This window comes from Stigmatopora nigra, chromosome 7, assembly GCF_051989575.1.
Source record: "Stigmatopora nigra isolate UIUO_SnigA chromosome 7, RoL_Snig_1.1, whole genome shotgun sequence".
NCBI classification, from domain to species: Eukaryota; Metazoa; Chordata; class Actinopteri; order Syngnathiformes; family Syngnathidae; genus Stigmatopora; species Stigmatopora nigra.
The window spans coordinates 11,983,241-12,007,674 of NC_135514.1; the positions used below are offsets into that span (position 1 = coordinate 11,983,241).

The window sequence follows — 24,434 nt, forward strand, 5'->3', positions numbered from 1 at the left end:
CTATCACCACTATCACCACTACCACCACTATCACCACTACCACCACTACCACCACTACCACTTCCAACCACCACTACTACCACTACCACTTCCAACCACCACTACTACCACTACCACTTCCAACCACCACTACTACCACTACCACTTCCAACCACCACTACTACCACTACCACTTCCAACCACCACTACTACCACTACCCCTTCCAACCACCACTACTACCACTACCACTTCCAACCACCACTTCTACCACTACTACCACTACCACCACCTTCACTACCACTACCACCCTCACTACCACTACCACCCCCACTACAACCACCACTACCACCTTCACTACCACTACTACCTTCACCACTACTACTACAGCTTCGTCGATTGTAAGTATATAACACAATCCTTTCCACTAATACTACTACTACTACTGCACCCTATAATCCAGTGTGCCTTATATATAAAACAAACATTAAGATACGCCATTCATTGAATTTGCACCTGTTGATTCAATGTTTTTTTTCTTCCCCCAACGGACAGTTTGACTCATGAAGTTTCTTTTATAACAAGCAGCAACTAACTGCAACCAACTAACCTGCGTTTGACACACAATCCTTTCATTATATAAAACATTGAACTAGCAAAAGCAAGCCTTTCCTTCAGCGCTTCATCATCATACGTCTTTACGGCCCCCCACAAACAATACGCCGCCTTTCAAATTGTAAAATCATAAATTTGCCACTTTTGCCCACACAGTGGGGCCTTGAGGGAAGTCATTCTCGTCCGACTTCATTATAGACGGATCATGCAATAACAACAATGGCTCAGTTTCTGTTTTGTGTGTCAAAACACACGTAAAAGGTCCTTCCCGAGACCGCTGTAAATAATGTTTGTGTTACGCTGCCCAACCGTGTTATTGTCATTTTTCCTCACCGCCATCCCAAAGGTAATTTCCTTCTTAGAAGATAAAAAGAATAAATAAATAAAAATGCTCAATTGGTTCTACCTTTCCGTCTGCTTTCTTTTTTTCAAATTACAGTCCACATTAGACCCACGTCGGCCATATTTTTTCTCTCACCCGCTTCTTATCAATATCTCACCCATTTTTTTTAACACTTTTATCAATTTTTGTTTGTAATTCTAAAATGGAATGATTTAAAAAGCAGTTTGGGGCGCTTTGAGTTGAGTTATTTTTAGTTTTAATAGGGACAGATGGCCAATTTGGAGATGCGCTAAGAATAAAATAGCATTTAAAATAGTCTATAGTATAGATTCATTTTCAAAATAGAAGAAAAATACTTTCTGTTCTTATAATTAGTTTCTTTGTACATAATTATAAATAATAAAATGTCAGCCCCAAAGGCCACTTCTTGAAAATACTAAATAAAGTTTTTCAGTAAAAATAATATACCAGAAAACATGAAAAAATGGCTTAATTTCGCACTCAAAATATGAAAAAAGCTATTTTTAACATGGTTGTATTTATCAAAATAAAATATAATATGATAAAATATTAGCATTAATTGAAGCTAAAGAGTTCAATAAAAATGCAAAATTCTTTCATTAAAAATTAAACACCAGAAACCATGAAAAAAATGGCTTATTTTCCCATTCAAAATATGAAAAAAAGCTATTTTAACATAGTTGTATTTATCAAAAAACTGATAAAATATTAGCATTAATTGAAGCTAAAAAGTTCAATAAAAATGCAAATTTCTTTCAATAAAAATTATACACAAGAAACCATGAAAAAATGGCTTCATTTCCCGTTCAAAATATGAAAAAAAGCTATTTCAACAAGGTTGTATTTATCAAAAAACTGATAAAATATTAGCATTAATTTAAGCTAAAGAGTTCAATAAAAATGCAAAATTTTTTCAGTAAAAATTAAACACCAGAAAACGTGAAAAAAAAGTTTCATTTCCCATTCAAAATATGAAAAAAGCTATTTTTAACATGGCTGTATTTATCAAAAAACTGATAAAATATTAGCATCAAATCTAGCTATAGAGTTCATTATAAAAATGCTAAATTCTTTCACTTAAGAGATCAGTACATTTATTCTAATACTGTTAAAATTCATTTCCCAACTACAAAGAGCCCGTTTTTAATTATCCATTACTTTCCAATAACTAATTTTAATCATAGTACCAATGTATATGACATCTCTCAAAAATCCAATCAACTTTTATGATTGGTCAGTTCAACGTCATGTGGATATTACATATTTCATACTTTTCGTCCATATTTCCACCCACTCAAGTGCAATTGGCATCACTTGAATCAACAGCGGTTGCCATGGCAACCATGGTAACAAGTGCCACCATGTCTTTCTCATTTATTTTGATTAAAAAAATGAAAAATTTGTATTGTTTCTTACCGGAGTACTGGAAATTTCTTGGTCATTAAACACAACACGCAGCTCGGCATCGTCGCTCAGGCTCTCCGTCTGAAGCCACAGACGTACGGCGCCGGTTTCCGAGACGTCAACGTTCCATCCCGACTTGAGAGCGATCACTAGCGAAGGATGAGACGTTGCAGTTATTAAAAAATGATCAATGGTTTCAAAAGTGCTCCAGCGAATTCAGTAAAAAATGTGCGCAAGAGTGTGTGTATACGTACGTGGATTTCTGACTTGATGGCTGAGTTCTTTGAGGCGTTCAAGGTCTGCCAGAGAGTCAGAAAACTATCATTAAACTTTGATTTCATTGATGACAGTTTGAAAAGTTGATGACGGACATGATGGCTTATTAGTGTCGTGACCTTGAAGATGTCGTTTTGCAAGAAGAGTTCACGTGTTCGATTCCCTGAAGGTGATTTTTAGTCTATATATATTCCTGAAGTTAATCATAATACCGTATTTTCCGGACTATAAGTCACATGTTTTTGTTTTTTATAGTTTCTGGGCCTGTGACTAATATATTCAATTGCAACTTTTACATTTTTTTTATTTCAGTTTTATTTAAGCTATTGATATAGAAATAAAAAAAAATAGCCTGTTGGGCTCCATTTAACTACTTTTACTTTAAAGTATGCTCACTCTTAGTTTATGATAACATTTAAAAATGTCCTCCAAAAAATGCTGTTCATATAGTAGATAGTATTTGGCTGATGCGGCTTATAGTCCGGAAAATACACTATATTCCTCAACTGATGCATGCTAGGCTAGCTAGAGTCTACCAATATACACTGATTTAGAGTGTCTAGCTGCTAGACACTCTAAATTATGCTAGTTATGAGTGTGAATGGTTTTGTTTGTCTAAAATTGACTGGCAACCAAATCAGGGTGTGCCTTGCCTGCTGCCTGAAGTTTGTGGGGATAGGCTCTAGCACCCCCATGTCCCTTGAGAAGAGAAGCGGAATGCACATGGAATGTGAATGGGAGAATTTTAAAAAATATCAGAGTGGTAGCTTGATAAAATTAATTATGTAATTGGCTGCCATTGATGTTAGTTGATATGAAATGGACGACAAAATAGTAAAAAAAAAATCAAAAAGTAAAAAATTAAGTAAAAAGGCAAAAGAATAAGTAAAATGTAGGTTACAAAATAGAAAACAAATTAAGAATATAAGTTGAAAAAAACTGGAAAAATGTTGATTTTTAGCTGTATTACAATTATTTTGTTCGAATTTTTGTAATTGCCACTTGGTTATTAGTATATTTTTAAATACTTTTTACATAGTAGCAGTAACTATTTAAAGTAGATTGACCTTCCGCAGTGAGGAGATGGCTGGATGACAAGCTGGGATCGTCCTTCATCTCCACAGTGTAGAGACCCAGATCTTCTTCAGAGGGGTCACTGAAGGTCAAGACAGACCTGCAGGATATAAAAATCCATCCATTTGACTCAATTTTACATACAAAACAGCAAAAACCGACACATTTTACATTATTTCCCCCCACCGACAATACTATAGAGTACATCTCCTTGTCTGGTCTGCCATCATTCGGGACCACTCGGAGCATTTTTTGGAAATAGGCAGCTTGGAAAAGATTGAATTTGTCGTGTAATTTCACACTTGACAGGACGACACGCACTCTAGAAATACCAGCGTTTGTATACCAGCTTTTTCAAATGTCAATTTTTCTTCCACGCAGCCCATTAACAAGGACACAAATCTACATTCGGGTATTCGTGGGGGGCCGACATTACGTTGTAAACCTCATTTTAATAAAACAGTCGCTCTATTAGCTCTGATTTTAAGGAGAACGGATGTCATTTATCCTAATAAATTTCGTCCTTGGCAGGATGAAATCGTTTTACGACCGGAAAGACGACGACGGAACATCGCTTTCCAGAACACGAGAAGCCACTTAAGGAGTGTGAAAAGGTCACAGACGTCTGAAAGTTGAGTTCAGAGGGCGAAATACAACTTAGTCGTGCTTCGTGTCCTTTCCCCGTCACCCCATGTTCGCACTTGTGGGCGGGGCATCTTTACCTGCCGTCTTCGTTGCTCGTCTGAGCTCTGGCGCCGTCGATTGGCTCGGTGTAATTTTTATTCCAGAGCCCCTCGTTGCCGTCGGCGACACGATCACACTCGTACGCTAAGTAGATGAAGCCGTCGTTGTCGACGCCAACCTCGATGTTTTTGGTGTCTGGGGATGACAAAAGGGATGTTAGAGTTGGTTTTGTTTTGAATTGGTGCATATTAAGAGGGGAAATTGGCTATTATAGGGTTAAGGAGAGTTTTTTCCGCATTCATCAGGACTTTAAACTTGCGGTAGCACAACACATGGTCCCTTCTGTGTAATAATTTCGGGGTGAGGTTATATTAAAAGACGTTGGGCAGTGATATGCCTCCTACTGGCTGACTGCGATGTATCCAAAATGGCAGAATGCCAAATTATGAGTCCAAAATTATTACTTATTTGGGTCTTTTGCCGAGAAAACGCACCTTATGGAGAAGCACTACCAATTTTGTCATACGCAGTTTCTCGGTATGATGACAATTAAGCTTTTGTTGTTGATGATGACGAAAAAGCCTATGTCCAATAATTATTTTTATTATTATTGTGGGTTTGTTTATGATTTGGCCCTTAAAAAACATCAAAGATTGTTAAGTTGGAGGCCACTTTTTGGGATTCAAAAGAGAAATGACTCATTCAGTAACATTGAAGTGCTTGATTGTGATTTTGAAGCCAGTTTGTGAGGTTTGTGAGACAAATGGATGTATATTCTTTAAATATACCTATCTTGAAATGTTGTTTAGGCTCCAGCACCCTTGTGAGGATAAGCAGAATTGATAATGAAGGAATATATAAATACATATGCTTAAAACTACATTCATGTTAATGTATTGGCCGTCATTCACTTTAATAGTGCATTGAAATCAGGAAAAAACTAAAGGGTAGGCTGAAATACATATTTGAAAATACAATACTTGATAAAATATTAAAAAGATGGACAACAAAAAAGCAAGTCATAGTCTTGCATAGTTAATGTTGTAATTTTTTTCATATATAAATGTATATATACATATGCTACATATACACAAACCCCACAAAAAATTATATAGTCTGATGTTATGTTATTGTCTGATCTTGCCATTGCTTTAGAAGGCAGTACTTTAAAATTGATTCAAGCAGAACAAGTTGAATTTAAATAAAATAAAGTGAAGGTACTACTAGATCCATACTTTTATTTCTTGCTACACTCTTTTCCAAAGCATTTTCTTTGGATAAATTGCTGTTTTTGGAGTAGAGCCACAACCACAACCAAATGGATTCCCTTTTGTGCCATATATCCATGAATGTATACATATATAATTTTACCTTTTGTTAAAAAAAATATGAAATGAATTTTTTGTACAGGGCCATATCAGAATCTATATACTGTAATATAAATATTATGCGGGAGCTGACCTGGCAAGGTCAGTGCCACGACTGACTCGGATGGGAGTGATGCGGCACCCCTTCCTGCCTCATTGACAGCGGACACACGGAGACGGTAGGTTTGACCCGGTTCGAGACCCGAAACCTGCGAACCATAAAAAAAACCATCAAACATTTAACACTCTATTGCACAGGTGTCAAAGTGGCGGCCCGGGGGCCAAATCTGGCCCGCCACATCATATTGTGCGGCTCGAGAAGGTAAATGATGAGTGCTGACTTTCTGTTTTAGGATCAAATTAAAATGAAGAGTATAGATGTATATTAGATTTCCTGATTTTCCCCCTTTTAAATTAATAATTGTAATTTTTTAACCATTTTTTCAGTTTTTAGTTAGAAAATCATTTTGTAAAATCTAAAAATATATATAAAAAAATCTAAAATAAACATTGTTTTAGACCTATAAAAAATGAATATTCAGGTACTTTAATCCAGTTCTTATAATCCAAATAAAAAAAATAAATCTAAATATTATATCTAAAATGGTCCAGCCCACATGAAATATAGTTAATGTTATTTTAGCCCGCTGTATTCACACTCATTTTTTAAAATATATACCTTATAATGCGTGTGCATAACCGGCTCGGCATTCACAGCAGTCCATTCCTCGGATTGGTCGCCCTGGCTGATTTCCAACAAGTATCCCGTGACGGGTCCTCGGCCTTCGTAGAGCGGGGCTTCCCATCGGAGCACTAAAGAGCGGTCCTTCACCTCGCGGGCCTCCACGTCAAAAGGACAACCTGAGGAAGATTGACCGCCGAGCGACGGCGTCCATCAATCATGGAGAAACGGACGAAACAAAATTCCGCCAGCCACCCGATTGCGGCGGTTAATTTGCGTAATGATTTTTGGGGGCCACTTTAGAATTATTAATGTCATCAAGGGAAGCCCATTTGCTTGGATTAATGATCCACGCTTCAAAACCGGTTCGGGCTTGAGAGCGCCTCTTTCCATTTTCAATATTAATGTCATGGGAACTGTGTGTGTGTGTGTGTGGTTTCTATGTAATAATCATACATCTCTCAGCACACACCCACCATCTCCGAGGGCTTTTGTTTCAGTGCGGCGTTTTTTCATCGCCATGGCAACGCTGAAGGACGGGCAACAAATGACCCAGCATGGGTAAATACGTCATGTGTCTTGTTATGGGTGATGAAAAATGATGTATGATATAAAGGAGCGAGTTGGAATAAGTTTGTTTGCATGATGTGAATATTATATGGCTCAATGAATAGATGTAGCTAAATCATTTTTGGTATCATTTTTTTGGTATCATTTTTTTGGTATCATTTTTTTGGTATCATTTTTTTGGTATCATTTTTTTGGTACCATTTTTTTGGTACCATTTTTTGGTACCATTTTTTTGGTACCATTTTTTTGGTACCATTTTTGGGTACCATATTTTGGTACCATTTTTGGTACCATATTTTGGTACCATTTTTTGGTACCATTTTTTGGTACCATTTTTTGGTACCATTTTTTGGTACCATTTTTTGGTACCATTTTTTGATACCATTTTTTATTACCATTTTTTAGTACCAGTTTTTAGTCCCAGTTTTTGGCAACAGTTTTTGGTATCACTTTTTGGTATCACTTTTTGGTATCACTTTTTGGTATCACTTTTTGGTATCACTTTTTGGTATCACTTTTTGGTATCAATTTTTGTAACATTTTTAATGGTATAAGGTTTTTGTATCATTTTTGTATCATTTTTTGGTGTATATTTTTTGTGTAACATTTTTTTTTTGTATAATTCTCTTTTTATCATTTCCTACCCGGCTCTGGCATAGTCCACTCCTCACACAGAAAAGCCTCGCTGGCATCCGACGGCTTCCCCACGCCAACCATATTGGCAGCAGACACGCGGAACTGGTACCAAAGCCCGTTGGTCAGGTTGGAAACCTACAAAAAAAACCCGAAAAGGATCAATAAGTAATATGTCCAAATGATGACTTCAATGGCATCCAGTGTGTGATCAATGTTGAATCAAGCACAAGTGAGCATGACTTGTCTCATCTTTTGCCTGACAGAATTTGGATTTATAGCTGGTGGGTTACACAGGAGCTTTTTTTGAAGCATTACTGTTGCTGAAAGCGCATTTTCTCTTGAACCCCCCAGACAGGTGCTTTGGGAAGAAAGGGGATTCAGCCTTATTGATTTGCACATTGATCTTACTATTCGCAGCCACTTAGACTTCAAGGCTCTTATCGTCTCGGCGAGACGCTTTCTCTTCGCTCACGGGGGGCTAAACGATGTGTTTGGGAGGGGCAAGCAATAAAACAAATAGATAAATAAATACTCAGGACATTAAACTTTTGGAAAGGTGGTCTGATGGTGGCGTGGTTAGCACGATGGCTTCACAGTTTTTGGGCCTGAGAGTTCAATTCCAGGTTGGTCCTCACTGTGTGAGTACCGATTCAGGGTGGCCTACGTCTAGTGCCAGTAATCAGCTTGGATAGGTTCCAGCACCCCCTGTGATCGTTTTGGGAGGATAATGGATCAGAAAATGAGTTTTGGATATCAAACTTCAGGAGTAAAAAGCCAGAGCACACTTGGCGTCCACTAGGGGGTAACGAAGTGGCGTTTGAGGATTTTGACTCACTCCAGTACAATAATACTTTTTTGCAATTCTATACACATAAAAAAACATGATTGACGGTTTTAGTTAAGTAAAAAAAATAATAATCAATTTAATTAGCCCAAAAAATAACTTGAATTACTTTATGTTGAAAATGTTGCCTAAAAATGTCAGTTATCAATAATAAAAAACACTAGAATTTGATGCTACTTTTTCCACAACTTTAAACTAAAAGCCTAAAGGTCTAAGTTTTAATTTGTTTTTACCAATGTTTTTTGGTGTAAATGTAATTCAACGTCCAACCTGCATCTTTTAGTCCAATGTATATTATATATATGAACAAATCCCATTTAACTCTGAATTTTCTAGCTGGGGCTTATACTTGAGTAAGCCTTCTAGCCCAAAAGTCAAAGCAATTGTAAATGAACTTGCCGGTCAATTCATGGTGGCAACTCTCAATTAAACAATCAAAAATACTTTTTTTGTGTGTTTAATCAAGATTCACGTGTAATCTGTTAGAGACAAGCGCAAAGATGTACCTTCACCCAAGGTATCCATGGACACCGCTAGTTGCCTAGTGACACGGTTCGAGTGCGCCTCGGTCCAATACTTTCAAGACTTTAAGGCTAACTAGAAAATAGAGATTAGTTTCATCTGATGTAAGATTTGGCTCAGAGCTTTAAAACAGTTTTTTTTGGACCTAAACCCAATCGAGAATGAATCCCAGACTTCACTAACCGTGGCTCGCCTCTCTTCGTACGCCTTCAGGTTGACCTTCTGCCAAGTTTCGGCGCCGGCCTCCCGCATGTCCAAGTAGTAACCGCGTACAGGGTCGCCGCCGTCGAAATGTGGGCGTCGCCAATTTAAAACCATCTCTGAGCCCGTGCATGACAACAAGGCGATGCCTGAGGGAGGCGAGGGGACGCCTGGTGGAGACAAAAAAAATGGCGCTCTTAAAAACGACAACTGGTATTCAAATAAGTGGTCATATATAGTAATTAATTCATCTGACAAAAAGACTCAGAATGGGAATGGCAAGGAAATGAGAAACATTATTTGACATTGAGTCATAAAAAAAGCCCTGTGGCTCTTTAATAGGCGAATTATAATCGCCACAAATCGCTACAAATTACCGTAACGTGTGCTAGTATCATTTTCACTTTTTTAGTCATTATAAACAAAGTAGAAATGGCAATTTATGAGATAGTCTGCTTGTACTTGGGAGTGTTTTAATGGGTTCATCATCAAATTAGCTGGTCATTAAAATTAGTTAGTTAGTCCTTAAACGCTGCACCAAATAAATATTTTGATTTTTTTGAGTGTTTAGTACTTTTTAGTCAGTTTATCAATTTATTTTGTATTAAAAAATTAATAAAATCCAATGTTTTCGCCAGATTACAATTTAACGAAAAATTAAGTTTAACCAAATTATCAAGGAAAAACAGACATTCCAAAAATACTTTTACTAAAGTCTCAAAAGCATTTGCATAATTACTCTATAAAGCATCAAAATACCGCCCAATTTTATCAATTAATCATGGAATTCCTCTCTTTATTTGCCATTCAACACCACGGCTAATAACAAGCATGTTTCCTCCCTCTCTGCCATTAATGTCAATAGACGTCCAATCCATTTTGACCAAACAAAACGATTTATAAACATCCAAACTAGTTTTGACCAGATATTTCTGTCTAAACCAGCCTGTGAGTTAAATCCCAAACAAAATTAAACCTTCCTAACAACAACAATAAAACTTTAATCCACTTACAAATAGCAGCTTTAACCAGAATGGGTTCCGACTCCCCTGAAAAATCGCTGTTTCCCGCTCCACTCACTGATTTAATCCTGAATACGTATTCCTTACGAGTCTGGAGGCCGTCGACCGTAAACCTGAAAAGGACAAAACAACATCTAATTAAAAACTGTCGGCACAATGGCCACATTTTTTCGTTTTTTCCAGACACCTGGGATTGGAAATAGGTTTGTTGTTGATGACCTTCCAGTCTTGTTTGCCATTTTCACTACAGTACAGGTAATATCCCAGAATACCCTCTTTGTTTTGGGGTTCCTGCCACTGAAGCGCCACCGAGGTGTCCGTGTCCCGGAAGACCGTTATGTTGGACGGTGGTGCAGGGACACCTTGAGAAAAAGCACAAAAAAATGAAGGTTTTGGTGACTTTATTGCTACTTTTGTGGTTTATTTGAAGGGTTTCAAACCATTTCCACAAAAGGGCTGCAGTGGGTACAGGTTTTCATTTCAACTGAAGAGTGGTGAAAGTGTGGGTTTTCTTATTTACCGTATTTACTAAATTTTTTCCATTTTTCATTTTGGTTGGGTCTTCAACGAATACTCAAGTGCGTCTTATATATGATTTATTTTCTCTCAAACCGACAGCTTGTTATGTTGTTTTTGTATCTTATTGTAACCTGAAAAATCTGTTATGATAACAAACAGATTCCTATTCAGCCAGCTACTGTTCTTTTTTTGGTTTCGGATTAAATAAAATAAAGTAAAATGACCCCGATAAATGCGATTTATACTCCAGTGTAACATATTTTCTGAATATAATCCGAAAAGTACGTTCTTTTTCCTGACGAATCTAAAAACATGCACAATAGGCTGACTAAATTGCCAAAATCGCCCTTATCTGGCAACCAATTCAACATACACTCCATCCACTACCTGTATGTATCTGGGCTAGGCTCCAGCACCCCTGAAATGTTTGCACCGACAGCTTGTTATGTTGTTTTTGTAGCCTATTGTTATCTGAAAAAATCTGTTATGATAACAGATTCAGTCAGCTACCGTTATTTTGTTTTGTTTTGGATTAGATAAAAAAAAATCACCCCAAAAAAATGCGAATTATTCTCCAGTGTGACATATTTTCCTCATAATCCCAAAAATATGTTTTTTTTTCCTAACAAATCTAAAAACATGCACGATAGTTCTGACTAAACGGCCAAAATCGCCCCTATCTGGCAACCAATTCAACATGCACTCCATCCCCTACCTGTATGTATCTGAGCTAGGCTCCAGCACCCCTGAAATGTTTGCACAGATAACCACATTGAAAATGAATGAAAGAAGAAAACTTATCATCAATGCAACGTCTTCACCAGAAACTTAATCCGTAAAACTGTCCTTGTTGGATCTGTGGGAATGAAATCCTTCACCCCCCGCGACCCTCGGGGTATCCTTTTTAGACCCCTTATTCAGTTTTTTGGTGGGTTATTTTCCATAATATTCCAGAGTAGTCTAGAGCAGTTGCAGGTTTTTATTTCAACTAATCAAGAGGATACCTTTCCACCATGTAATCAGTTGATTGCAATCAGGTGCTCCTGATTGGACGAGAACCGACGCCCACAGCCGTTCTTTGAGGAATTGTTTGGAAACCAGTCCACGTGTAGAGAACCTTACCTTGCGGTTTTCCCAAGCAAATCAGCTCACTAGGCTTTGACGGTTCACTGACGCCATATTTGTTGACCGCACAGACTCGGAAGCGGTATTGCCTTCCCTTGACCAGATCGAAGGCAGGAAATCTGGGAGAGTTGACCACTGTATCCAGACTAGCCATTTCCCAGCTGTCCTCGCCTTCCTGTGACTGAAAAAAAACCCCCTCATTAACCCTTATTGTTCTCAATGCTGCCAATGCTGATAAGTCGGTCCACGAGAGAACCATTGCTCATTAGTGAGGGTGTTGTTATCTACTACAGGAAAGCATTTCTTGCTTTGGAAGGTGTTGAGAATGTCACCTGCAGGTAAGCTGGAAAGTGAGATGGAGTTGAGATTGAAATACTTGCAATTTAAGCGTGTTAATGCAAAGGCATTGGGAAGAGGGAATTTGATGATATGGATTGTATGTATTTGTAATTGAAATATGCTCAGATGAGACTTCTTTTTTCATTTAAAGACTACACTAAGTGAAATATTGAGAGATAAAATAAATAATAATAATAACAAATATAAACATGATCAATAAATAAATATTATATAAATAAGTAGTCACAATTTGTAACATAAGTAGTCACATTAGTGTCATAAAAATAGTCACAAAAGTAGTTACATTAGCAAAGTAGTAAGTAGTTGCATAATTAGTAATATAATAGGTAGTCACATTAGTAAAATAATAGTATCATAACTAGTAAAATAATGTAGTCTCATAACTAGTAAAATAATAGGTAGTCGCATAATTAGTAAAATATGTAGTCGCATTACTAGTAAAAGAACAAGTAGTCGCATAACTAGTAAAATAATAGGTAGTCGCATAACTAGTAAAATAACAAGTAGTTGCATAACTAGTAAAATAACTAGTAGTCGCATAACTAGTAAAATAACAAGTACTCGCATTACTAGTAAAATAACTAGTAGTCATATTACTAGTAAAATAACTAGTAGTTGTATTACTAGTAAAATAACTAGTAGTCGTATTACTAGTAAAAACTAGTAGTCACATTACTAGTAAAAACTAGTAGTCACAACTAGTAGTCACATAACTAGTAAAATAACAAGTAGTCGCATAACTAGTAACATACAAGTAGTCGCATAACTGGTAAAATAACAAGTAGTCACATAACTAGTAAAATAACTTGTCACATAACTAGTAAAATAACTCGTCACATAACTGGTAAAATAACAAGTAGTCGCATAACTGGTAGAATAACAAGTAGTCGCATAACTAGTAAATAACAAGTAGTCGCATAACTGGTAGAATAATAAGTAGTCGCTGTTACTTGGAGAAAACCCACGCAAGCCTCGGGAGAAGAAATACAAAAAAAACTACATTGAAAGCACTCTAGTTAGCTTTGATGGGTTAAAAACTTGACACCCCACTATGTCTTTTTACCGCACTTTACCATCCATAAAAGGCCGTCAAAGTCACGAGCGATTATCCAAAGCTTGCTCAAGGGCGACAGATGTATTTAAATGCGGCCTTCATTAAATAAGTGGACGTCAAGTGGCAAACTTTTTTTGTATTGTGCTCTTGCCTTTGACAGCTCAGACACTTTTATTACCCCGGTAACAAATATCAGTCCAATAAAAATGATATATCCCGCGGCCTCTTCCTGATGGAGTTGGAAAAATTCAGGGGTTTTCTCAGCTTGATATTGCAAAGCCTGGGGGTGCTTGATTGTTGAAAAGAATGGGTGGTCACAAGGTGGATGGATTTGGCTTTTTTGGGGGTGAAAATGGGCTTGAACTTTTGACAATTTGCTGAGATAGGACAAGAAGTGGTGCGATTGTGGACTTTAAACTGCACCCGACCTTGAAATCATGGATGTGCAAGCCAGTCTTTGCATTTGTGTGTTCTCTTGCACATGTCTTGTTAGATTAGAGCAGCAGGGAGGATGTCTTGGCTTTTAATCTGCCACGTTACATAGGCAGGCTGTCTAAAAACAACAATAAGTGCCATGTTGAAACAACTGTTGTTGTTGTTGTTGTTGTAGGGATGTCTTCATCGCATATTTTTTGCATGTGGGATTTGCCTGATTTAAATGAGTTTTACTGTTTTATTTAAATGTTTTGAAAAGGTGGAATATTCTTAAGTAGGGTCAAAATGGGGAGGGAAGGAATGTATATAAAAATAGTGCAATTTGATAAGTTGACAAATTTTTGATTGTGATTTATTTGACCTTTTATGCAGTGTAAAATGAGCTTAATGTATTTGCCTGATTTAAATGATTTTTCTTGTTTTATTTAAATGTTTTGAAAAGGTGGAATATTCTTAAGTAGGGTCAAAATGGGGAGGGAAGAAATGTATATTAAAATAGTCCAATTGTATAAGTTGAGGCTTTCATGATTGGGATTTATTTGACCTTTTATGCGGTGTTAAATGTGCTTAATGCATTTTTTTGATTATTTAGAAAAGAATGCAATGTGGTTGATTGGATCTCTTGTGTTTTTCTTGTTTTTTTGTTCTGCAAAGTTTAGTTCACTCGTATAAATATATAATAATTAATAGGTATCTCAGCATTATTTTGTTGATATTTATAACCATTAACTATTTCACTGCCATTGTGAGTTATATACATTAAAATAATTTCAATTGGAAAGGCTGACTTTCGGTGATTATTATTTTTTTTGGGTGTCAGCCAAATCAAAGTGAATTGGACGTCTATTGTCGTCAATGGCAGAGTTGATGCTTACATTTTTTGACAATGTATAAAAAAAAAAAATTCAAATACTTTCCGATCACGTGATGGGATCTGGTACATATCTAACATGTACATCAATGAATCATATTATGAGATAGATGTAATTAGATCCAACATATGATAAGTCCACCCTTTTAACATAATAATAATAATATTGAGGTATACCAACCCGCTCCACTTGGAAGGTGAGTGGCTCCTTCCCTCGGGGTTCCGGCTCGGTCCAGCTCAGCACAGCATACGTGTCGCTCAGCTCGCAGGCGTGGACGTTGGTGGGGGGGAGTGGGGTTCGAATCTGATCTGTGCATCCAATATAAACAATATTAAAGATGTGTGTGTGTGTGTGTGTGTGTGTGTGTGTGTGTGTGTGTGTGTGTGTGTGTGAGAGATTTTCATCATTGTCTATTGAAATAGCATTGGGGTAAGAAGGATAAAAAAAATGCATAAATACCTCCAAAATGTACACTATATTGAGATAAAAACATTTTTTCACTGTTGCACAATTGCTAATTTACTGTTTTACTTAAAAGATATTTACACCAAAATAAATTTACCGTATTTTCACGACAATAAGGCGCACTTAAAAGTCTTAAATTTTCTCCAAAATAGACAGTGCGCCTTATAATCCAGTGCGCCTTATATATGGAAAAAACAGAAAACCAAAAATGAAAAATCACCACTGTCGGATAATAAAAAAACACAAACACCTGAACTGAAACAATACTGTTAAATATGCAGATCAGCCATCTTAGTTTACAACATCTTCCATTATATAGCTCCTCCGCCACTGCAAGATTTTATACAAAAAAAATCCAAAACATCAACAATGGCTGGCTCTAGAGGTGACTGTGTAGTGAGTGCTTCATACCTGGAAGTCAATAGCAATTACCGTATTTTCACCACTATAAGGTGCACTTAAAAGTCTTCAATTTTCTCCAAAATAGACAGTGAGCCGTATAATACAGTGCGCCTTATAATACAGTGCACCTTATATATGGAAAAAATTGTCATTCATAGAGAATGCGCCTTATAATGCGGTGCGCCTTATAGTCGTGAAAATACGGTATATATTTTTTTCCCCATGCCGCATTTCCTTACTATAGTTCTGGGGGTGCTGGAGCATATCCCAAATAACAGAGCATTTTTTAGACATTACATTGAAAACATCTTGGTGTTTTAATCAAATACTATGATTAAAATGACTCCCAAAAATTAATTTTGTAAGCCCCGCCTTATAAATATTCCAACTTTCCCCCTTTTAACCCCCATTTCCCTTATCCGTCCAATGTCAAATACTCGTTACTTGTAAACATGTGAGCATCATGTGCAATTGATTCCAAATGAGGATTGTTCCACAGAGTGCCGTTCTATTTGATGAATATTTCATTAGCCTGAAAGACTATTTGCCCGTGATGAACGAGGCCGAGCCCGACACACGCTTGATGCACGCTTTCACCTTCCCATGCGAACACCGCCATGACGACCATTCCAATGCACCCCCCCAATCCACGACCCCCAACGCGCCTTCAACCGGGCGCCGTCGGGAGCTGTTTCATCGTGAGAAATTGTCTCCTCCATTACTCTGGCATGTTGTCCAATACAATAGGAAGAAGCATTAAGCCTGGAGCGATGGGTTGAGGAACCTCCTCATTTAAAACTCCACATTCCCACGTAATAACGTATAATTCTCACCTTCAAGTTCATCTTTTGTGACGACCACGGGGATGCCTCTTTGCGTTTTGACCACTGAGAGCGTGGAGCAACACACATGGTTAAAGAGAAGCCTAATGAGCATCATAAACACATTTATGTGTCAAAGTGCCGCAAAAGAGACTGGAATAGGTAAGAGGGAGCAACATGGATGGATGGAGAGCAGGCCGAGTTTAATGATGCACAACGCTGGATCACAACCCATCTGCCCTCTTCTCTACTGCAGTTTATATATAGACACAGGTACACCATTGCACATGTCACGTATCAATGCACAATTTTATCCATGGTCTAGAATAACACCCAAGTTGTAACGCTTTGGCATTACAGTAATCCCTCAAATATCGCGGATTGTTTGACCAGATATGGCCGCAAGAAGACAAAATTAACTTAATAGGACTAAGAAAAAAGCCTTGCTGTTTTTTTTACTGGATGAGAAACAAGAAATCCTGGATCTCGAAAGCCTTTAAAAACAGTTTTTATCCCGAGCTGTACTTCACTCCCCTTCAAGGACTTGGACTATGAACCAGTTTTTTTTAAATTTATATATCAAGTAGAGAGAAACTATTTTCACTCCGAGTACAGTATTTAAAGTACATTTATATATGTAATATTTAGCTAGTAATATATTAGTCTTTTCAAATGCTTGACTGTAATATTTAATGAATACACTTTATATTTGTACTTGTGATTTACTGTTTTTTGTATAGGCACAAAAATGAAGTATGGTAGTAATATATTAGTCTTTTTATATGCTTGACTGTAATATTTAATAAATATACTTTTTGATATTTGTACTTATGGTTTACTGTTTTTTGTATAGGCACAAAAACGCAGAATGGGTAGTAGTAGTAATATGGGTGACCTTGCCAAAATGAATGCAGCTTTTTGCTTGCTAGTGTGTTTGATTTATTTATTAAAGGGACAGTAAATATTGATGAACATATCCATATTCATGTTAATGAGCACAGTCACCTCTAGAGCCAGCCCTTGTTTAACTGTTGGAGTTTTATTATTATTTTTTACAAATTCTTGTAGTGGAGGAGATTTGTGATGGAAGATTTTGTAAACTTGTCAACTACTGATCATATTTTGTATATATTACTGCGGCTCTTTGACTCTCACAGTTTAACATTTTTGCTCTTTTGCCACCCCTGGTCTAGATAAATACACCAAAAAAATCAACTTTTCACCAATTCCCTCTGATTCTTGAAATCTCTTGTCGTTCGATAAATGAATATAAGTTGGATATCCATGATTATTTCCTTCCATATTTTACTTTGTAACCTTCACAGGCCATTTTTTTCCAACAAAAATACAATTGCAATGTGAAAAGGAACCAAAATGGCGACTAAATCCACACAACAATTGGCTTTCCTGGTTTGATTACGCCCTTATTGCTTAATGTTATATATTTTAAACTAACATTGACCACCATTGACAGATACCCAATCTTTTTGGACTGGGCGGGGCAGTAACCATTTTCTTCAGTTACGCAATAGCTGAACCAGATCTGCATCATAAAATCAACCGCATTTTCCTTTTTAATTTCGCTACAGATTTTCAAAGCTTACCAAGGGTCCTTGAATTTTGCAGAGGGTCCTCAGTAAGAATTGCCTCTGTCGCCTTGGAAGGGTGACCCACTCCCGCTCGGTTCACGGCTCGAACTCTGAACTGGTACTGGGCGCCTTCCTTAAGCCCAAACACTGGGTAATGACATTCTTTCTGAGGGTTAGCATTACAACGCACCCATTGGCCCTGGCTGAGGTCACACCTGTAAAAAGACAGACTGATAGTTCCTCACAAACATAAACGAGCGCATTACTTCCCGAGTTTCAATTTAGAACACAATGGCGAGGCAGCACAACAAATTTAAAGCGCTAAAGCCTTCGCTAAGACCCGTATTAACCGCGGCGCCTACACAAAGAGCCTCCCAGACGCATTAAAAACTTATTTTCAAAGATAAATGTAGCGTCCAGATAAGGGAAACTTCAATAACTAACTATCGCCTGGAAAACAAAGAGAGATGAACAGAGTTTGCGCTAACGATAAAGCTGTTGCTAGGGAACTAAGTTGTCCTCTCATACCCAGAAAAGACTTGCGTTTAGGAATTCAATCCGCCGACCCAATTAAAAGCGATAAAACACAAAAAGCGCAGACGAATGAGGACATTTGCAGAATTCTAACAAGACAAATTACAAAGTCAAAGTGGCGTTATAGCAAAATGAACCTGACTGGTCGCCATTCGTTTTTTTTCAGTAGGAATCTATGATTCTGGCGTTTGCAAGATGGAGAAGGCTCATAAATATCACGAGAGAACTATAACACCTGCTGCCTGAGCTTTTATCCGCCGCTAATCAATTTCACCGAGAGGAAGCGCCCACATTCGTCTTGTCTAACGAGGAAACCTGAGAAGTACTTTCTGAATATATCTGCATGAATATCTTGACATTTGCTACGTGTAGGTGGGATCATAAACTGCAATCAGTGACTGGGGTATTACAACATGGCAAATATGACAATAATGGAAACAACACATGGATAATGAAGCAGATTCGTGCTTTCCGTGGCGTATTTTTGGGTTAAAGTTGACGTGTAAATTTGCTAATGTTGAATCATGGGTGTTAACGGTAGAAGGCTTTGAGTGTGAAGTGAAAGTAAACAAAACAAGGTTCATTGTCGCCTTGTTATCACCAGGTGTTCCTTTTTTTTTAAAGTGGGCCAAACCACAACAGCTGTTTGAACATGTTTTTTTTGGCAAGTCTGTTTTGAAAGGGAGTGGCTAATTAATGTCTCAATGTGACAATTTTTTGCAAATAAGAGCCTTATTTTTCTTGTTTAAACTCAACCAGGCAATTCTGAGATTGAGGGTTTAGACCCTTGTGATTTTTTTAGCTTTTTTGGATGTTTTTCCCATTCTCTGTGGGTTTTCTTTGGGTACTATGGTTTCCTCAACAAGCCAAAAACCTCCATGTTGGTTGTTTAATCATGCAAAATGGTCCCAAATGTCTGCATGCATGGTTTTTTGTCTTTTTGCAACCTGAGATGAGCTGGCAACCAATTCCAGGTGTCCCCGATTGTTGGCTGGGATAGGCTCCAGCACCCCCTGACACCCCAGGGCTGTACACTACTACCAATCTCAGTTTTCGACATTCAATCTTTTTACCTCTCAATGTAATACCCCTCTACTGGCGATGATCCGTCGGCACTGGGCGGTTGCCAGGTCAAGAAGACGTAGTCCTTGTTGACATCGGATACTTTGACCAATAGGGGCGATGCAGGGAATTCGACTTCTGCCGGTGGTGCATCTGGGTTGTGGTAAACAAACATGGTAGGATAATTAAGCGACATCTAGTTTTTTTTGGGCCTGACTGAGCTTAAATGGTTGTCTTTCGTCTCCAAGTCCCCTGTGATTGGCTAGCCAACAACTCAGGTTATGCCCTATTAGGTGCCTGTAGTTAGCTGGGATAGACTCCAGCACCCTGGCGACCTTTGTGACGATAAGTGGCTCAGAACATAAATGAATACAGTTTTTGACACGCTTTTTAGGTACACAGTCTCAATCTGATTATTGTTTTTTCCCCTTTTTTTCTCCACAGTTTACTTATTGTACTTCAAATAGTGTTATTATCATCTATTTAGAACAAACCCAAAAAAAAATTGAACATTGCAGTTATGCCTGTCATTTCAGTTTCTCCATTTTTTAAAATATAAAACAGGGCACAAGTGAAGTATTTTTCCCCCATATATATTTGTTCTTCTCCAGAAAACAGGCTACGACAGTTATACTAAAAGTTGTCACATTGGGGATAGATTTAGATCAGTTCAGGATTATATTCTCACAAATCAAAATCGGTGTGAGTCTTGGGTGGTTTAAAAAATAAATACAAATAAGCCAACGCATCCTTCAGTTTATTTTTCTTAGGCTCCATGTTTGTTTTTGTTGCCACTAACCTTCTATTTGCAATGCAAGTGCGACTGCGGAATGGAAGCACTTGGTTCTGATTGACTAATTAGTACCTCTCGCTCTCACTGGGAAAAAAAAACACATTTTGTAAGAAAAGACTGGCAACCAGACATATTTTTTAACATTTAAGGCCTCATTTGGAAGCTATTCTTTGTCCTTTTTGTCACCAGTCATTTTTGCTCTTCAGGGTAATCATGTCAAAGGTACGAGATGTTCCCTTGTTTGAAAAGAGTTTTGATTCTTCAATTCCACCCTCTGAATGAACGTGGCAGTAGGAAATCAAAGCAAAACCTAAATTTGCCAGAAAAATAAACTATTTGGGAGTGTGAAATACAATTTGTGAGAGAGAAGCAATGCCGTGTGGTGATATTTTGCATGCAAAGGCATATTTCCGAATACATAGCGGTAGGTAGAGTGTGTTTTGAAACTGATCTAATACGATCTGACAGCTATTTGGCCTCACTGGAGACGGCACAGAAGTTCACACAATGTGTCAGCTTCCACCTTTTAGAATGGTCATTCGTGCGCACGTTTCAGTGGTGAAAAAAAATTGGCAGTGATTTTAGTTTTCATGGCTGGATCATTATCAAATGACCTTTGCAGAGTGCCAAGTTGTTAGGCTTTTTTATTCTGGATTTGGCCCGAGTATCGAGATTATCTGATGATACAAAGATAATTTAACACTTTAAAGTGACAGATAATGTCTAGCACAGGGGTGTGGGCAAACTTTTGGGCCTGGGGTGGGTCACATTGACTTTAAAAATTTGACAGATGGGACGGGTCAGCTAAAGATACGATACAAATAAAAAAGTGCATCCGTTAACAGTACATATGAAACATAAACAGAAAAAAGTATTAAAATACTCATAACTCATCATTAAAGTAAAACGTATAAAGTACAAAGTAAAGTAAAAAGGAATGTATTAGGAAATCCTAACCCTAACCCTGTATTAGGAAATCCTAACCCTAACCCAACCCTAACTCCCTAACCCTAACCCCCTAACCCTAACCCCCTAACCCTAACCCCCTAACCCTAACCCCCTAACCCTAACCCCCTAACCCTAACCCCCTAACCCTAACCCCCTAACCCTAACCCCCTAACCCTACCCCCCTAACCCCCTAACCCTAACCCCCTAACCCTAACCCCCCTAACCCTAACCCTTACCCTAACCCTAACCCTTAAAAAAGATACAAATAAGAGTGGACAGAGCTACTGTCACTGGCTTCCGTGTGACGGCGCCATCTTGGGAAAAAAAACAACCTTTTGGACAACGTTGGCTGGCCGGATTAAAAGGCCTAGCGGGCCGGATGTGGCCCGCGGGCCGTAGTTTGCCCATGTGTGGTCTAAAACCATCAATATCATTGGAAGAGTTTCTTACCTTTGACATAGACATAGGCGCTAGATTCCAAAAATCCATCCCAGGTCTTCAAGCGGACAGTGTAAAGACCTTCATGCTCCTTGTAGACAGCACTCAGTGTAATGGACGCCGTGCTATCCGTCGTGTTCAAGTCCATGTCGGAAGATTGGAGTAGTTGCGTCCCTGAAACGACAAACACAACTGATGCAATGGTCGCCATCAAATGGGAAAGGCTCTAGTCCAGGACTCTATACCATTTCTGAACCAGGTGACCTCTTGCTGGAAGGGCAGCAGGGGTGAGGTGAAGGTACAGTTCAGGGTCAAACTGTGGCCTTCTGTTACCCATGTGGGTGGAAAGGTGGTACCAAAGTCGTCTTGTTGCGAAGCTGGAAATAAGTGTTCAAAATAAGTGGATAAAATAAAAGTTACTGTATATTTTTGCATAGGGATTTCATGTAGTAATACCTCTACATATGAAATTTTCAGGTTACAAAGCCTTTTGATATGAAAATAACTTCTAATATATGAAATCCTCCAAAACATCTAGAAATATCCTGTGTGCGGTATTTTATTTTGAAATTGCTGCAGTAGCATTGTGTCCTACTTGACAATCTCCCTGGCTTCCCATTGGCTCTGTCTCAACAACAACTTTCCATGTTTTTTTTCCCCAAGTGTGGTTAAAAGAACTTTTATCTATTTAAAATGACTGGTGCGAATCATTTTATTAGATTAATAAATCATTTTTTCACATACATATTTAGTAGACTGATCATTTTTTAAGGGTTTCCTTTGGTCGTTTTTTTTAAGAACTGTGGACTGAATGAACAAATTTACATTTAAAATACTGCTCTATTAAAGAAAAATAGAACTTTTGGAACCAATTAATTCTGTTAGTAGACATATCACTATTTGTAGAAAAGGATTCGGAATTCCCACTTTTCTACCGAACTGCCTATGAACTGAAAACCAGTACAGTGACAAAAACAGAGAATGAAAGAAGGAGGCATTCCCTGAAGGAATGCACCATGCCAAAACCCAAAGATGTGACAGCTCAAGGATAGTGAACAATTCCTGACAAGCTATTACTTCAGCTAGAACTTGTCAAAAGCACTGAGGCGATACAGACCCACTAAAAAATGAAGCTACGGGTACTGTGAGGTCTTGTCAAAGATCCTTCGCAAGGGCGAACCTGAGAAAATGTAGCATAATTTATCGCCGAGCCATACTATCACAAGTACGCACGCTGTTTTAATAATAATCCCCCACAGTCGGATTCGTGCCTGCCATCATTCAAAGGATCGACCTTTCCCTCCCCACAAGGATAAATGTGGCGCCGTTGCGCTTGGCTTGATTGAGTGATTCGCCTTTGCGAGCTGGGATCGTCTCCATATGAGATATTAAAGTATATGTGACGCTATTATGTGCTACGTTGACAAAGCGCTATTCAAAGCTCACTATCGGAACGTTTTATGTCAGTGTGATGTTGACATTCTGTACGGAAAGTAACAGGAGAGGCATTTACGTCAAGTGGATGATTTGGGAATACCTGGGTTAGGTTTTAGCCCACCAAAGCAAACATGTTAGGAAGATACGATAAAAACGCATAAAGTACCGTATTTTCACGACTATAAGGCGCACTTAAAAGTCTTAAATTTTCTCCAAAATAGACAGTGCGTCTTATAATCCAGTGCGCCTTATATATGGAAAAAACAGAAAACCAAAAACGAAAAACCACCACTGTCAGATATTAAAAAAACACAAACGCCTGAACTGAAACAATACTGTTAAATATGCAGATGCCATCTTAGTTTACAACATCATGTTTTTGCTCAGTGGTGTCAAACATATGACCCGCGGGCCGGATCCGGCCCGTCTGGTGGTTTGGTACGGCCCGGGGAAGAAGCTGCCTTATATAAAAAAAAAAAAAGAATTTTCTTTATAATGTGTAGTTCTTGTATTATCCGCTAGGGGCGCAGTGTTTTAGTACATGCAGACAACATGAATTGACATTTATTTATGTTCTTATGTTATTCTCTTGTTCATAATATATTGATCATAATGTAAAAGGAACATTATTTTAATAAACATTTTGATAATTTACTCATTCTTTGCACTAATTATTAGTATTAGTGACTAATACAAAGTAACACCCCTTGTTTAGCTATTAGATGTTTTGAATTGAAGGACAAAATAAACAGATCCCAGTAACTAGAAGCCTGTGGAACATTACTATAGGGTAAAATAAATATGGACTCTCATTAGAAGGAGCTTACCCAGAATACGGAAATCGTCTGTACCAGCCATGGCTCCTTTATACGCTGCATGGCGAATGGCGAAACAGAGCCGCGCCGATCCAAAATGGAGATAAAGAAGCAAAACGGTTCATGTTGAGAAGATGAAAGGACTATTGCTGATGATGAAACTCTGTACATGTCATTCACATCAAACCTACTAAATGATCATGGGTAGATGAAATGGAAATGAAAAGGCATTTTTCATCAATCACACCCGCATAGATGATTTCAACAATTGTAGCCTTGTTGTTAAAAGACTATTGTAACAATATGAGATATGAAAAATCAACATTAGAGACATTACAAGAGCTGTTTAAAGTCATTTGCGCATTTTTGAGTCTATTATGCATGAGGACTGTAAGTTCTTTGTTATGTAATGGTGATATAGGACGTGACTTTACTGTTTAAAAGGAGAAAATGGCACATGGCGTATGAGGAGTGTCAAAATCTATCCTGAAATTTTAACCCAGAAACTCTTGATTTTGTTTTTGTAT

At 37.8% G+C, this 24,434-nt stretch overlaps 1 protein-coding gene across 2 annotated transcripts in view; it reads right to left on the reverse strand.

Moving 5' to 3' along the window:
- myom3 (myomesin 3) overlaps nucleotides 1-24,434 on the reverse strand; it is a 50,541-nt gene that overhangs the window by 7,758 nt on the left and 18,349 nt on the right. Inside the window, exons 8-25 of one of the 2 annotated variants that reach the window (XM_077720013.1) lie at nucleotides 23,920-23,964; nucleotides 21,901-22,032; nucleotides 21,668-21,829; nucleotides 19,488-19,629; nucleotides 17,896-18,095; nucleotides 16,304-16,357; nucleotides 14,784-14,911; nucleotides 11,880-12,063; nucleotides 10,426-10,600; nucleotides 10,230-10,351; nucleotides 9,199-9,386; nucleotides 7,658-7,784; nucleotides 6,441-6,622; nucleotides 5,856-5,970; nucleotides 4,433-4,589; nucleotides 3,704-3,810; nucleotides 2,615-2,659; nucleotides 2,373-2,509 (exon numbers count right to left, since the gene is read on the reverse strand). In XM_077720013.1, coding sequence (XP_077576139.1) covers nucleotides 2,373-2,509; nucleotides 2,615-2,659; nucleotides 3,704-3,810; nucleotides 4,433-4,589; nucleotides 5,856-5,970; nucleotides 6,441-6,622; nucleotides 7,658-7,784; nucleotides 9,199-9,386; nucleotides 10,230-10,351; nucleotides 10,426-10,600; nucleotides 11,880-12,063; nucleotides 14,784-14,911; nucleotides 16,304-16,357; nucleotides 17,896-18,095; nucleotides 19,488-19,629; nucleotides 21,668-21,829; nucleotides 21,901-22,032; nucleotides 23,920-23,964 — 2,402 coding nt within the window. The remainder of the gene's footprint in view (nucleotides 1-2,372; nucleotides 2,510-2,614; nucleotides 2,660-3,703; nucleotides 3,811-4,432; nucleotides 4,590-5,855; nucleotides 5,971-6,440; nucleotides 6,623-7,657; nucleotides 7,785-9,198; nucleotides 9,387-10,229; nucleotides 10,352-10,425; nucleotides 10,601-11,879; nucleotides 12,064-14,783; nucleotides 14,912-16,303; nucleotides 16,358-17,895; nucleotides 18,096-19,487; nucleotides 19,630-21,667; nucleotides 21,830-21,900; nucleotides 22,033-23,919; nucleotides 23,965-24,434) is intronic. The other variant, XM_077720012.1, reaches the window with a different exon arrangement.